Source organism: Myxocyprinus asiaticus, chromosome 3, assembly GCF_019703515.2.
Source record: "Myxocyprinus asiaticus isolate MX2 ecotype Aquarium Trade chromosome 3, UBuf_Myxa_2, whole genome shotgun sequence".
Classification (NCBI taxonomy): Eukaryota; Metazoa; Chordata; class Actinopteri; order Cypriniformes; family Catostomidae; genus Myxocyprinus; species Myxocyprinus asiaticus.
The window spans coordinates 30,391,106-30,407,940 of NC_059346.1; the positions used below are offsets into that span (position 1 = coordinate 30,391,106).

The window sequence follows — 16,835 nt, forward strand, 5'->3', positions numbered from 1 at the left end:
GAAGTTTGGGAAACAAAACATTTCAAACATGCCCCCATATCTCTGCTGCGTGTAACATAAGTACTCTAATCATTAACCACTAGTGAAGATTTGTTCAAATCGACTCTTGTACTAAGCCTATGGGTTTTATTTCTAAGCATTATGGTAGGATGAGGTACTATATGCACTGTTAAGAGATAACCTTAAACTGTATGATAGAATGGAGATTATAAGAGCAACCGGCTTTCCATGTAAATCAAAATTCAGCATCATTTACAAATGAGTATATTTCATAGTCAATATAAAATAAAAGCACAAATGGAAAGGGGAAAAAAGTTCAAATTGAATTAACGAGAACTTGTTTTATTTGTAGAGCTAAACAACACAAGTGAACACAACCCACTGTAAACTACCTCTCTCATAGTGCTCATGAACATGCAACAGATGTCAAGATTTTCACTAAAAAATAACTTACATTTTGTGTTATTTCACAACAAAATCTATCGTATGCCTTCAGAAGACTTGGAACATGATGCAGAAGATTGATACTTTTGGGTCCTTTTTAAGATTTAAAGTCAGCATCAACTGCTATTGTATTGAAAAGATGGGCCATGATATTAATTAACTCTGAGGATGTTTTTAAAGATTTCCTGTTTCAGTGGCATACCCAAAATTAAAGGCATATAACTTGACAAAAAACAAGGAGGGTCAAATGTTGGGTATCACTTTAAAGAAAATGTTTCAAATTTTTTAATGAAATAGATTATGATAAATTCTGATACTCGCAGCCTAAGAAACTGCAGAAAAATCAGAAAAAACTTCAGCCAAAAAAACTTTCTGATTTGACATCATATATCTTGGGGTGAAAATAAGGTAGCTCTGAAAAACTGCTTTTGTTTTGTTACCAATCATGTCACCTGTAACAGAGTAAAAACTGAGTTTGTGTTGTCACAGCAAAGCAATCAAAAGTAGCATTACAAAAATAATATATCCTAGTGTCCAAAAATGTCTCCAAGTATCCATAAGCCTCTCTAAACAAATAAAACATAATAATTGTTCATAAAAACTAATAACACATGCAAACACAACAATGACTAAAGGTTTGCAGAGCATGCAGACATGATTTTGGTAATGAGATTTCACAGAATGAGTTTCATTCTGTGCCATTTGAGTCATCACTGAATCTGTGTCATGTACTTGGTGCCATCTCCTGATGGCCATATGTAATTAGAGTGATTGATCACATGACTCTCTGCCCAAATATGGAGGACTATCACCACTGGTTGTTGCAATCTGAACCCAATCCGATTGGTTTAGTGTACCATGACGTTACAGCATTTCCGATGATGTCATCTAATCCAGGAAAGCTAGCGTGTTTGTAGCCAGTTAGCACATTATGAGGGGTGTGCACATTGTGCTTCATGTGAATTATCTAATGATCTATGCATCCGATTACTTTGTGTATGGGCTCGTTTTAAAGATAATCGCCTCCTCTAAGTAATGGTGATATTTTATGATCTGATTATTTTTCGTGAAGTTATAAGTGAAAACGCGGCATATGAGCAACACCTGTTCACATGAAACATGTTTGTCAAAGGCATATACTTGGCTATTACTCGATATATTTTTGTCTGGGAGTACAACAAATAGGCTGGTTGTATTCTACTCTTTGAGAGCTTTCTAACAACATATGACATATGGCTATTTGATAAGTTTGATGTTTTTACAGATTACAATAATGATTGTAACATTTTTAATAAATTATCAAAACGGAATACTTCTGATTTGTCTACAAATGTCAAAGCACTTGTACTGTTTTGGTCATGCATTGTAAAGTAGAGCATAGTAAAGCTTTAAAATTATACCTATTTTGTGTTGGTCAAGACTGTAGTTATTACAGTTTTTCTGAATTGCTAAAACACTAAACCCCATTCTCTGAACCAAATGCTCAGTGGCCTAGACTCATTTGACAAATCAATCACTCTTTTGGCAAAACCTTAAACAAGTTTAGGTAGTTAGACACTATTTGAAAATCTCATCCACTCTTTTTGCAAAACTCTAAACACATTCTCACTTAATAAAACACATTTCACACAGTGATGTACTTGTGTTGCAAAATGGTAAACACAAGCGGCAAAAGTTAAATATAACTACAACACAGTTGTCATCGTTTACACACAACGACTCAAAATTGTTCATATTTGTTTCTAATGTGATCAAACCAATTGTACAAAATAAACAAAGCACAAAGACGTGATGCTGAGGCAGAATGAATCTTTCATTGACTTTGATTTTGCAGGTGCAAAACATTTTTGAATGCACTGTAATGTGCTTTTCATTTAGTTCTTTGGGCTTTTGCAGTTGCACTACTGTATTTTTACAGTATGCAAGTGCTGAATATACAGACACTCAATACTGTATTACTTGCAGTACTTACAGTATACAATATATTCACTGTACTAAGTTGTGATTATTAAAATGCGTTTACTATATACAATTTTTTTTAAAAAATTCCGTAACTACATGCCCTGGACACTGTGTTCTCCATTTTTTAAATGTAGTGTCTATTGAATACTCTGTAGTGTTTATATATTAACTGGCTGAGTGTATGATCTGAAATCATTGTTTGATTTTGAGCACAGATTAAATTGTTTTGAGGCAATTTTTTGATTTTGCCAGAAGAGTCAGGGGTCTTATGAATGTAGTTTGAAGATTTGGTTTTGTGTTTAAAGTTGTGTGAAAATGGGTGAAGGTTTCAAGAAATGTGTCTTAGCAATTGTGAAAAACAGTAATTATATACCAATCAGCCACAACATTAAAACCACCTGCCTAATATTGTGTAGGTCCCTCTCGTGCCGCCAAAACAGTGCCAACCAGCATCTTAGAATAGCATTCTGAGATGCTATTCTTCTCACCACAATTGTACAGAGCGGTTATCTGAGTTACCGTAGACTTTGTCAGTTCGAACCAGTCTGACCATTCTCTGTTGACCTCTCTCATCAACAATGCGTTTCTGTCTGCAGAACTGCCACTCAAATGTATGTTTTTTTTGTTTTTGGCACCATTCTGAGTAAATTCTAAAGACTGTTGTGTGTGAAAATCCAAAGAGATCAGCAGTTACAGAAATGCTCAAACCAGTCCAACTGGCACCAACAATCATCCATGCGATTATCTAATCAGCCAATTTTTTGCTGCTGTGCAGTGCATAAAATCATGCAGATATGTGTCATGACCTTCAGTTAATGTTCACATTGAAAATCAGAATGGGAAAAAATGTGATCTCAATTATTTGGACCGTGGCATGATTGTTGGTGTCAGATGGGATGAGATGCTATTCTGAGATGCGGGTTGGTGCTGTTTTGGCGGCACGAGAGGGACCTACACAATATTAAGCAGGTAGTTTTAATGTTGTGGCTGAATTGTGTAAATGCTGATTGTTAATATGTCTCTGGTTGCTAATATTTATTTTATCAAAAATAGCCATGATCCAACAGATCAAACTGTTGGCCACCATGCTTCTTGTTTACCATCACACGGCACCAAAATGTTGCTGTGGTTATCACTGTCAACCATCGGGAGAGACTCCTGTATATATACATGGAAAATGAAACAATCTATGACCTAAGTGCTTCAAAGAATTTCAGTACATTAGTATACTTGAAAAGTAAAGTATAGATATTAATATCACATATTTCAAATAGTGTCATTTTAACAAATTCTAACGAAAAATTACTATAGAAGTAATCTGGGAGGAAAATAAAGTCTGCCACACCAAAGCCATTTTTTCTTACTGACATTAAGGGCTTTACAGAGAGAATTTAAACTTGCTCTTCTTGACAGTGATTCATTATTCATTCCTTTCATTTTACAACAGTGCACACCAAGTGAGAATACTCTGACACACCCTGCATCACAGAGCCATGCTAATCCATGTTCTAAAAAGTGAGTTGTCTCAAAACTGTTGAGGCAGCACAAAGAGGCTGTAATTAATAACGTACCTCACCCACTAGCCTCAACTTAAAGGTTATGGCAACTGTGGAGCAGTGAGAGGTGACTCAATGCAACTTGATATTTGTAGGGGATGACACACCTACCAAGACTTTTTGCAGAAATCTAACTCTCTCGTCACTGGCAAGGCCACGTCTGCCTCACAGACTGAGCGATAATATCAAACAAATTGGATGTTGTAAGAATGTGCAGGGTCATTATCTCAGCAGGTCGTTGATTTGCTGAGGCCGTTAACGTCCACCAGCTGAGAGACGTAGCAGCATGCACCAAATCCCTCTGATTCTCAAACATCTGTCTGATTCTCGAACAAATGCAAATGTAAAACAAAACACACAAAAAAAACAATATCAGCTGGAAAATCAACTAGTGTGTCACCAGGCTAGGGCTGCAATTTACTCAATTTCCCCATATCCCCAGAGTCAGGATAAAGGCCTATTCATTCCAAGTCTGATTGTTTGGCTTGAGGCTTAACTTTATTAAACAATGTATCTCTATGAAATAATTTGCATTAAATCTTAAATATTGTACTTCAATGTTGTTTTTGTGCAAGGGCTAGGTCAGTTTTTTTTATCATTCAGGTATCCAAAATCCAGCATTCGACTTTGAATATTTTTGTTTGCAAAAATTTGTTGGCAAATATTTTGTGCATTTGTGTTGTTCAGTTTAATGTGTGTGAACTGGCCAATGTAACATGACAGCATTGCTGTGCAACTGTTGTACTATTCCTCAGTAAAGACAAAACAGCAGTAATCCAACCACTAAGCAAATAATGGTGTTGGTTACAGTTCAAGCAATACCTGTTTGGTTGTTCTCTGGATGAATGTATTCACTGATACACTGAGCAACTAAAATATATAAATCTCTACATTTAATGCAATGGTTCTGAAACATATATACACCCTTTGTTTGGACTGACTGAATAACTAAAATAGCACAGCTTTGAAAGTGAAAAACCACACTCTCTCAACCACACTAGGTCCCACTTACCTACCAAGGGCCAGGAACACCTGAAAGCATTTAACACACATACATACACACACACTTATTGCTTTTAGCTCTGAGTGAATGAGACTGTTTGTCTACAGTGCTGTACTGGGAGTTAAGAGTTGACACTATGCAAGACTGCCATAAACTCTCAACATATCCTGTTACAATAACACATTATCCCCATCACAGTCACACACACCTTAAACCCTCACACACCTAACACATAGTGCCCCTCTTTCATAATGAGGTCACAGAGAAGGATTGTGCATCTCTCTTGTTCACTTCACACTGTGTATACAGCTGAGCCAGCACCAAATTACGAAGTGGTATTCAGAATTCAGAATGACCTCCAGTCCAGGGAACAACACCATTTATAGATCTACTATAGTGGAGGAAGTATAGCTTGTTGGTTAAAATTTGGGCTGGTAACCAAGAGGTTGCAGGTTTGAACCCTGCAAGGAATGATCTGTTAACCTAGCATTTTATTGTGCTATACTGCTGCTAAATCTCCACCAGTCCATCTTCATCTTTAGTGGGGACCTGTAGCTCAGCTGGTAGTGCACAACACTAGTAATGCCAAGATCATGGGTTCAATTCAGTTAGAACACACTAACTGGAAAAATGTATTCACTGAATGCACTGTAAGTCGCTTTGGATAAATGTATCTGCAAAATGCATAAATGTAAATGTATGTACGATTGCACTACTATAATATATGTATAACATTGTATGCTATCGAATCCCATCTACATATGACAATGCAAAGCTTTTTACATTCTGACTCAGTATGGGCCATGTCAGAAATATCTTTCCTTAAAAAAATTGTCTGTATATTTATTTTTTACATTTTATTTTATACTGTTATATGCACATACCTTTGTGCCTGTGTTGTCTGTGTGTAATTATTCTGCAGTCTCTTATGTTTCTGTGTTCTGAGTCTTGCCATAAGCATTTTAATGCCCAGTATACCCTGTGTAAGTTGTGCAAATGACAAATACACCAACTTAACTTGACCTGACCATTGTGTCCTTGAGCAAAGCCTCAGATTGTTCCAGTGGCATTGTTCCTGTAATAAAGGCACTGCAAATCACTTTGGATAAAAGTGTCAGGTCAATGACATGGTGTAAAAGAGACTATATAGGGAAGAATCTGGGTTTTGGCTAAATGGTTTTAATGATAATTCTAATGAACATTGAATTGTTCCTAAATATGTTCTTGTAGCTCAACTCGACTGGTAGAGGATAATGCTAGCAATGCACATACTGATAAAATGTATCGCCTGAATGCATTGTAAGTTGCTTAGGATAGAAGTGTCTGCCAAATGCATAAATGTAATTGAAGCTGGGTAATGTCACTCGAAGTTCAGACTGACCGGACTGTAAATAATTGCACAAGAGGTGGAAAAATACCATTACAGTGGTGTAATGTTCTCTAATGAAAAATCTTTATCCACTTCATTAAAAAGTTAATGAAGTGGATAAACCTACCATATCATAGAGAGAAGTTTGGGACCAATTACAAAATTTAACAGCCAGTTAACCTGCCATTTTATTACAAATCAAATTCATGTTTTGAGAAGTGCTTTCTTTCTGTCTCAGTCAAAGTAACTAGTCATAATAAATAAAAGCCCAAAAGGGCTGGTAGTAAAGCTTTGGACACCCAGACATCTGAATCAGGGAAAAGATTGTTATTTAGGAAAAAATAGCTCTACCTACAAAATACTAAGGTAACACATATGTTTGCATTTTATGGCACACCGAGTTAGACTTTGGTGAACTTTCCTTTTCTTCCCCATCTTTTAAATTGTATGCAAACGTATCCAAATGCAGTTTGAAAGACATGATCCATAAAAAGCCGAACCAAAGAGAGCACAGTACGTTCCAGAGTAGTCTCTCTCTCTCTCTCTCTCATGCACAGCCATATGTACATGCACAGGTAGAGTCTTTTCTAAATGAGTTTGGTCATCTGGCAATCAGACAGAATGAAAGGACAGATCCCAAAGGAACAAGTAAACAAAGGAATGAAAGGGTAGAATTACACAAATGGGAGAGGAAAGATAAAAAAATCAGGGGGGAAAACAGAGTGAGAAAATGAATAATTGGAATAAACATGAAAATCGTTACACTCACATAAAGTGGAACCTCTCCCCTGCTAAGCTCCATTATAGCACCAGCACCTGAAAGGAGAAACAACACACTTTTAAAACAGAGTAAAGACAAACACACACATACAGTAAACAACCACAAAAAAGCACATAAGAACAGAACAGACCCCCACATTTGTGTGCACCAACGTGCTACACAAAAAACTGAAATCAGATGAAAAACTCTGATTGAGAGAGAAAGAGAGCAAACAGTTCACAATACACAAAAAGTTGAACATGTGATTTAAAAAAAAAAAAAAATCCTCCCATTTTTCTCCCCAATTTGGAATGTCAAACTCCCAATGTGCTCTAGGTCCTTGTGGTGGCATAGTGACTTGCCTCAGTCCAGTTGGCAGAGGACAAATCTCAGTTGCCTCCACATCTGTGACTGTCAATCCATGCATCTTATCATGTGGCTTGTTTAGCACAATGCCATGGAGACATAGTGCATGTGGAGGCTTCACGCTATTCTCCGCGGCATCCATGCACAACTCACCATACACCCCACCGAGAGTGAACCACATTATAACGACCATGAGGAGGTTACCCCATGTGACTCTACCCTCCCTAGCAACTGGGCCAATTTGGTTGCTTAGGAGACCTGGCTGGAGTCACTCAGCATGCCCTGGATTTGAACTCACGACTCTAGGTGTGGTAGTCAGCGCATTTACTCCCTGAGCTACCCAGGCCCCCGTGATTTTCATTTTTAATGTACACATTACAGTATTTGATGCTGACCTTTTCCAGTCACCCAGACTATTAACAACCTTATTGAAATCAGTTTTGCTGACTCATAGAATCACCTGACTTCCCTTTTAATTAGGCCAAATCCGCAGAGAGGGAGGAGAACAAAAACCTTGCCTTTTAATTGGAACATGTTCACATGGCTGTATGGACAACAGAGGACTTAATCTTTTGATCCTCCAAATGTCAGAACACAGTGTCCATCAGAACACAACCCTCTCTGTCTAACTAGCACTGTGCCTGAACACCACTGCAATGTTCTCTATTTCAGTCAGTGGGTGGGAGAGGTAGGTCTGATAATTGATATGGATGTGCTTTAGCTAGAAATAGGAAAAATCAATCTTGTATTACTTGAGTCCTTAATTAAGTAACATGTTACAGTGCACTCATAAAAATAAAGTGTCCTTAATGGCTCTCTGTAGCATTTTAAATTCAGCAAAGAACGCTCTTCTTATTGGGAACCATTTTTCACTGTATGGGTTTACCGAGTTAGCTATATGTTTCTTTGGTGCCAAGAAAATCTAAATTAAAACACTCCATGAAATCACTTGATGAATGCAGTTGTCTTATTAGTGTTGATGTACAGTTGCAAGCAAAATTATTCAACCCCCCTGACCAGCAATACATTCTGGTGATGTGAATTAAAACACATCAACTAAAACCTCAGCAAACAGTCAAAGTAAGTTTTTAATACACATTTGGGTGATTTTGAGAACAAAGAGTTCAGTTTACCCAAATTTTAAAATAAAAAAATAACTAATTCTCTCCACAAATGTCATGTCAAAAATATTCAACCCCCAAAGTGAGTCATTTGTGGAGCATCCTTTATCCTAAATAACAACAAATAAATGTTTCAGGTACGTGTTCTCAGGCTTCGGACACCTCTCTATTAGAATTTTTACACATTTCTCATGAGCAAAAGCTTCCAGCTCATTGACATTCTTTGGTTTCTGTGCTGCCACTGCTTCCTTGAAATCCCAACAAAGGTTTGCAATGGGATTTTAATGATGGACTGAAAGGGCCATTTAAGGACATTCCACGACCTATCCCTGAACCAGATTTTGGACAACTTGGATGTATCCTTGGTGTTATTGTCTTGCTGGAAAGTCCAGTGATCACCGAGCTTCAATTTACATACTGAAGGCATCATATTTTTCATGCAAAAATGGCCTGATACCTGAAAGAATCCATGGTGTCAGTCACATAGTCAGGATAGCTGTTTCCTATAGCCACAAAACACCCCCATAACAGGACTGACCCACCTCCATGCTTTACTGTGGGGATGGTGTCGTTCTTGTTATCACACTCCAGACGTACTGCTGACCCATGGGTCTAAAACTCATTTTCAGTTTAGTGTCATACGTCTATAAAACCTTCTTCCAGGACTCCACAGGTCTTTCCTACTTCTTTCCTGTTACTTCTTGAATATTCAAGTCAACATTACCTTTGGTGAAGTTTTGCTTTCTTCCACACCCCAAGAAGGTTGCTGTTGTACCATATTTAAAAATTTATGAATGGTGCTGCCAACTTTGTCTATTGGAAATCGAAGTGCCTTGGAAACGTACTTTTAGCCATGACCTTTCTTGTGTAATGAAATAATCTCCTCTATTAGCTTTTGAGACCTTTATTTTTAATTGCATTTTCTGCACTGAAATATATTTTTGCACACAACGCTAAACTTACATTTTAAAACTTAAATAAGTGCCATTGCAGACTGATGACTTAATTTTGTTTAAAACAATTACTTGTGTAGCCTTACATATTTAAGAAACAGCTACATGCAATAGGGGTTGAATAATTATGACATGGCTGTATTTTTAAAAAATCCTGCTATTTACAAATATTAGGTTATATATTCACACTATGACATTGAATGTGTCACTCAACTGATATAGATGTAAAGTTTAAAAAGGGGGGGGGGGGTTTGAATAATTTCGATTGCAACTGTATTTCCTATAGAGTGCAACAGTTTTTCAGCTGTCTTGGTCCATAAGTGTTTTTCCTATTCACTTTGTACTGCAATATATTCAGATATATACAAATATATAAGTAGTTTGAGAGTGTGTGGAGATCGACTCCATTGTGCCATTCACAGTGCATCATAGAAGTGGGCAATTGGTGCCGCCACAATGGCTTGTTTGCCATGGTTGGGTTGCCGTGACTCTGTGATTGGTGAATCTTTCTCTTCAGTATTCACGGGAAGTGTAGTTCACCAGTAACGGTGCTATATTTTTTTTTTTTTTTTTTTTGAAATAACGCAAACTGATGGCTTCAATAGGAGTATACAGCCATAGTACCATAGTACTATTTATTAACAACTTTGGAGCTCACTGTATCTGTCTTTAAAGCTGAAGTATGTCATTTATGCGCCACTGCCATCAAACAGAATTGCATAAGTAAACATTGTTTTCAAAACAGTTTTCTGAAAAAGCCCCCATCTGCCTTTGATCAAACAGATAGTCCCACCCCCAACTCACGCCACTGGTCAAGTCAGTGTTGATGTCTCTCTTGAGATGGTGCCACAGAGACACCGTGTTTACAGTTTTCAAGAAAAATAATCTATGAATGGTTTACTTATAGTTGTCTCTGCATATTAGGCTTTAAAGGTTTATAAGCTATTGTTAAAAATCCATTCCCCTATAGAAAAATGAAAGGGATTTTTACTTCAGAACCAGTCTGTTACACTCTATTATAAAGAAGTTGTGGTGGGACATAGGGAAGGGCTTGTCCCATTTTTATTTATTTTTTAAATATCCAACAGTCCTCATTCTTTAGTCTACAGTATTAGTCAACAATCATTAATCGTGATTTGCTACTTACTATTGGTAACTGGAAGTCAGTGGTATCGGGGGTGGGACATTCACGTCAGTAAATGCAGCTAGAGTCATCATTATTTTGGTCTATCTGCAATAGCACAGATGGCTTCAAAGCTAATAAAAAATGTTATGCCACATTATACAACAGTTAGTTCTGATCCATTAATTTGGTTGGACAAGCACTTAGGGTAGGGATAGGGTTAGTTCAAAGACTGATATTTTTTGTAACACTGCTTATATCACTTACCTGTCTAACTTCTTGTTTATAGAACTGTTACAAGTAATACCACACTCACAATTGTTCTGTTGTACTGAATCGGCATTATGGTGATAAACAGAGCTCTTGCATGTGTTATGTTGCTTAATTTTTGGATTCTTTAAAACACCAGGAAATAGATAATTAAAACTATTAGAACTTTTGTGCAATGTAAAAATGTTCTTCAGTGGCATCAGGCTTGGTTCTAAGTGGAACCTTTATTGTTAAAAGTAGGTTTTGGTCAAGGTCAGGAGTTACTACTCTATTTCTTAGAGTGAAGTGTGTTCCTTCTAATTCAGGTTAACAGAGGTGTGAATCATGAGAGAATTTTTAAATATGTGTTAGAAATAAAACATAGAAGGGGACTGCTGAAATACAACAGGCAGGTGTGTTTTAATGAGTAGGACTCCTGTTTGTTGTTTTCACACAAATGCATCAGTGACTTTTCATGGGACTCTTATGACGTCACCTGTAACACAATACACCCTACAGATCCAATAACGCATACGCACACACACAAACACACTGAGGCAGCTGAGAAATAAACCATGAATACTTCATAGTTAGATGCAGACCTACATCACTGGTGAACATATAGCCTTCCAAATATATGCTCTACAATAAATGTACATTTGTGAAAGAATTAATGAGTAAATGAGGGAAACGTGAGATCAAGAGATAAACAGAGGCTAAGAGAGAGTGATTGTCCAATGTTTTAGCCTGGAGCTCACAGACTTATCAGTTCTGATCAACCCTTAGATAAAGACTATGCCAGTGCTACACAATCCCAACTAGTCAGGCCTACTAGTCAGGCCTACAACACTGGGAATCTTTTCTATGTAACGTTATTTTAGAACATTCTGTACATCTCCCATCTAACCCATCACATTATTCTAGCAGGTGTTCTGTATTCCAGTCACGAAATGAAAATAATCTAGTCTTTGAGGCTTTGTTAGTTACTCTGGGCATATTTCTTGTTTTTATAGCAGTAAGCAATGATACTCAATGTCATACTCTCTATCTCTTTACAAAAACACACTGGCACATTCAGTTGTACCTGGAAGGCATTAAATGGGTCTAAAGTGTTATCAGGGTTTTTATGGTGTAATTGCCACACCCTGCTGTTTCAAAAACAAATATTCATGGCTTAAAGGTGGAATATGGTACCAGTTGAACAGACAACACTTAAAACAAACACACAGACACGCACTTTCTAAAAAAAGATAATACAGAGAGGTAAAGGGAAAGAACAAGGCAGAGCAAGAGACAGCCAAAGAAAAACACAAAGGGAGGGAAGTGAGCTACAGAGCAAAAGAGAGAGAGAGGTGCCCTGAGTGACCCGTGTCTGCTTCAGTTTCTCTGGGTGAAAGCAACCTGACTTTGGCCAGACAGGCTCAAATTCCACCTGCAATCTACTGGCACATGCCAGATGTCTTCTGTATCACTCTGCAAATGTTAGAATCCATCACAATCACATGCTGCACATCTGAAGGTCCTCTATCAGGTCAAAATGATAGCAAACTAACAATTAAAGGATTAGTTCACCAAAAAAATGAAAATAATGTCATAATCTCCTCAGTCTCATGTCATTTTAAACTGTATGACTTTCTTCTGAAGAAAACAAAAGACGGATTTTTTTATATTTTTTGTGCAGAAGTTTTAGGCACTTGTGAAAAATGATGCATAATGTGGATGTCTTCAAAAATAATGCCATAAATAGTTTTCACAAGGGATGCACCGATACCACTTTTTTCTCTTCCAATCCGATTCCAATATCTGAAATCTCAGTATCGGCTGATACTGATCTCGATCCGATACCAGTGTTGTTTTGTTTTTTGTATAATCAATTTAGAATATCTTTACATTATTGTGTGGAACTAACTGGGGGTAATCTGTAATACATAAAGAAACACAAACCTTTAACTACACATTATTTCAATGTAAATGTATAGCTAATTAAGAAACACTTTATTGTTAATTCGTCTACTGGATAGTGTAGCAGCAAAATTAACAGTAATTCCAGTCCATGTCTTCAGTAGAAAAGAAGGCAGTTGTAGTTTTTGTTTGTTTGTTTGTTTTTGCAAAAGAAAATTCAATTGTATCTGGATTTTAAAGTATTCAGATACATTTTTTGTTCAATTCATTTATAAGATATCAGTTCACTTTTCATTCACAGTTATTTTTTGGAACACATTCAACTTTAACATTATTATAATTTGTAAACAAATAATAATAATAATAATAATAATAATAAATTATTATTACTATTATTATTGACCTTTAGAATTTTAAATACAACAGTAATATTTCTCATTCGTGCACCTTTAACTTTAAAACCCTCTGGCTTTTATTTTGACATTCTGAACTCTCCAGGAAGTCCTGTATGTGTCTGTTTGTAGGTAAGTTCACAGTAGTTTAATTCGCTTCTTATTCAAATTCTGGTAAAATGCAGCTCCGGTGCCATTCTAAATGCATATTATAAATGAACCGAGCATCTACATCTGAGATGTTGTTCGTGAGTGTGCTCTGCATGAAGGCTAAAAATAGCTGCGAGTGTGTGTGTCAACAGAGTAGCGCCGTTCACTAACGCGCTGGTGCTGCGCGTGCATTTTATATAATAACTTATTAAACACAGCCTTTTGTGATTCACAGAGCTGTCGCATATCTTCAGGTGGCTTTGAATAAAATGCACGAGTCATATGAACTACTTTAATGCTGTTTTTATTGTTCTTTTATGTCATTTTTGGAGCTTGACAGTAACGAACATGACTAACACACAGTATCGGATTTGGATCGGGCTCGTCGGACCGATACCCGATCCGTCTAAAAACGTCAGTATCGGAGCCGATACCGATCAAGGTATTGGTGCCATCCCTACACCAAATGCGGTGTCTCATGTAAGTCCAAGATGACACAAAGACAAAAGTTTCTGAGTGCACCTTTAAAATAAGTGATGACTAACCAATTTCTTGCAAGTTCTTTGAGACAAAGTATAAAGTACATATATTTATGATTATATTTTTGTAATGTTTGTTGCAATGTATCATGTACCATGATTAATCGTGATTAATCACAAAAAACTGTGCGATTAATTAGTTTAAACAATTGAATTGATTCACAGCCCTTATATATATATGTTTATACATTTTTTGAGTTTGAATTTCTACATATGTCACATAAAGTATGTAACAATTTTTTAAGGTTAGATTCCAAGCACAAATAAGAAAATAAGAGGCATTTTGGGTTGGAATGTTTAGAGAACCAGTTTAGAATGACAATGACTCACATGTTCCAGAAAAACTTTTATTCAAGAGAAATAACAAAACAGTCTAATCGAAAGCAACATTTTCTGTTAAACAGCCTAAAATGTGATTCAAAGGCTAATGTTAGTCTTGTGGGATTTTCAGGCTACCCTGTAGGCCTGTCGAGCATTCTTTTGTTGCCTCTGTTTGCTCAGTATTCAATAGAGCAAAGAAGAGAGACAACGACTGATGAGGAGCGCACTTCAAAGTGCCTTTCATGCCAGACTCTCCTCTTTCTCTGGCCTGAGAGTGAGGGCAGAGACTCTCTCAGGCCACGCTGTTCATGCAACATACAACTGCAGATTCAAGGAAGGAAGTCAAAATAACTCCTGATTAGGAGGACACAATGTCCTCTGACCCTCTCTGTGTTTTAAGACATACTCCAGTTTGGCTCTGATACAGCCACTAGCCTAAAGTGTGTTTCTGGATATCTGTAAACATATAGCTAACCCAACATTATATGACTGGTCAGAGTAAATGCAGTGAATGAATGGGGTGATTGAAACACTTCTACACGGTCACAATCAAACTAAAGTAAACTAACACAACTGATTTAGTCTAACTAAAAGGAGTGATAAAGTGCTGTTCACACGATGTTATACCACCATAAAACATATTCCCATTCCTTCTTAGTGAGACTAGCAAGACTGTAGGTTACCTGATATAATTCATTTTCACCATACTGACTACACTACAGCAATTTGGATTGCTCTGGTAAGAAGCACACAGAAACTCAGTATCAGTAAGAGGGGTCATTGGCTGGCTCAGCTTGAAATGAGACCAATGCCTTGATGCTACAGTTCATTCTGTTTGTTCCAACCTCACAAATCTGTTTTTGCATCACTCTTTGTTTATGCATCTTATGTACTTAAGTAACTTTCAGAAAAATGCCCTTTGTTATCAACATATGTAACCAATCAGTGCTTATGAGTGTAACCCATTGACTATTTGTGCTTTTGTCAAATAGCAACACAAGTCATGTGGCTTACTCCCAAATATTCATAAAAGTTGACTGACATTCTTATTATCCAAGCTTAAAATAAAATTATTATAAATTATTATTTTTTTTTAATCCCCTTTTTCCCCAATTTGGAGTGCCCAATTCCCACTACTTAGTAGGTCCTTGTGGTGGCGCGGTTACTCACATCAATCCGGGTGGCAGAGGACAAGTCTCAGTTGCCTCCGCTTCTGAGACCATCAATCCACGCATCTTATCACGTGGCTCATTGTGCATGACACCGCGGATACTCCCAGCATGTGGAGACTCAAGCTACTCTCCACGATCCACGCACAACTTACCACGCACCCCACTGAGAGTGAAAACCCCTAATCGCGACCACAAGTAGGTTACCCTATGTGACTCTACCCTCCCTAGCAACTGGGCCAATTTGGTTGCTTAAGAGACCTGGTTGGAGTCACTCAGCATGCCCTGGATTCGATCTCGCGACTCCAGGGGTGGTAGTCAGCGTCAATACTCGCTGAGCCAACCAGGCCCCTAAAATAAAACTATTAATTAAAATGTCAAAATTAAAGTAGGACACATTTTACGTTACAGTGTAATTGCATGAGTACTGAGTAATACTAATAAACAATGTACTTACTTTAATTTGTTACCGTTTTAACAGCTTGTAAATACACATTGTGGTTGTACATTTTGTAAAAAAAATGTTAATTATAGTAATGTGTAAGCTAATATAAATACAGTGAAACTATTCTGTAAAGTGTTGCCTTAAAAGTTAATTTGATGGTCTTGTAGATTCAACAGCAGCTCTAATGGATATATGTTCTTATATAGACCAAACAAAACGCATCCTCGTTGAACCCAGAACTAGCTTCACTGTGTATAATTGTACCGCGGGCACTATGCGAGTGGCACAAACAGCGGGCACCCGCTCCAGTTCCCATAGCTGCGACTGTCAACTCACTGCCAAACAATGACAGCTTTCACTGGCATTTGTGTAGATGCTTCCTTATTTCTCCCAGCACAAACTTCACAGCAATTTCACAAATCCAAAACATCTACAACATTATACGCATCGAACAACGTTTATTGTTATTAACAATAACATTAACAACAACGTTTATTATTATTAACATTAGAAGATACATTTTAAAAGCACCGTGAAATAACTACTCAGTGCGTCCGCACCTGTGAAAGACATGCGAGAACACTTACCTCACTCCATACGAGTGTATTCTCCTCAACTTCACAATTTAAAGTTTTCAAACTGCTTGCGCAAAGTATCCTCTGTCACTTTCTCTGACTGACTATCGGCCGGGGTACGTCCGTGTGTAAACTTGGTTTGTCTTGCACCTGTAAAACGCGGATATTTTGAGTGAACATAGTTGTGGATGTGCCACTGGTGCGGATTTCAGATGAACGCTGTCTTCAGCGGCGTGTGTGAGGATGACCCTGTCCCCTACCGAGCGCATTAACCAATCATACTACGGTGAAGGCCTGGCTCGTGAATATTAAGTAAGCTACTTCACTGAACGCCTCAGGAAGATAACCTGGAACGTCAGCGACATAATGAATATTCATGAGGTAGGACTGATAGAAAACTACAACAGAACAGTCATGTGCTTAGGGGCCACGCAGT

At 37.4% G+C, this 16,835-nt stretch overlaps 1 protein-coding gene across 3 annotated transcripts in view; it reads right to left on the bottom strand.

Annotated features, from left to right (window-relative positions):
• The window catches only part of LOC127417290 (rho guanine nucleotide exchange factor 28-like), a 98,485-nt gene extending 81,853 nt beyond the window's left edge, over positions 1-16,632 (bottom strand). For all 3 annotated transcript variants that reach the window (XM_051657205.1, XM_051657222.1, XM_051657216.1), the window contains exons 1-2: positions 16,412-16,632; positions 7,104-7,150 (exon numbers count right to left, since the gene is read on the bottom strand). In XM_051657205.1, coding sequence (XP_051513165.1) covers positions 7,104-7,136 — 33 coding nt within the window. In that variant the 5' untranslated portion in view covers positions 7,137-7,150; positions 16,412-16,632. The remainder of the gene's footprint in view (positions 1-7,103; positions 7,151-16,411) is intronic.
• Positions 16,633-16,835: the final 203 nt, after the last annotated feature.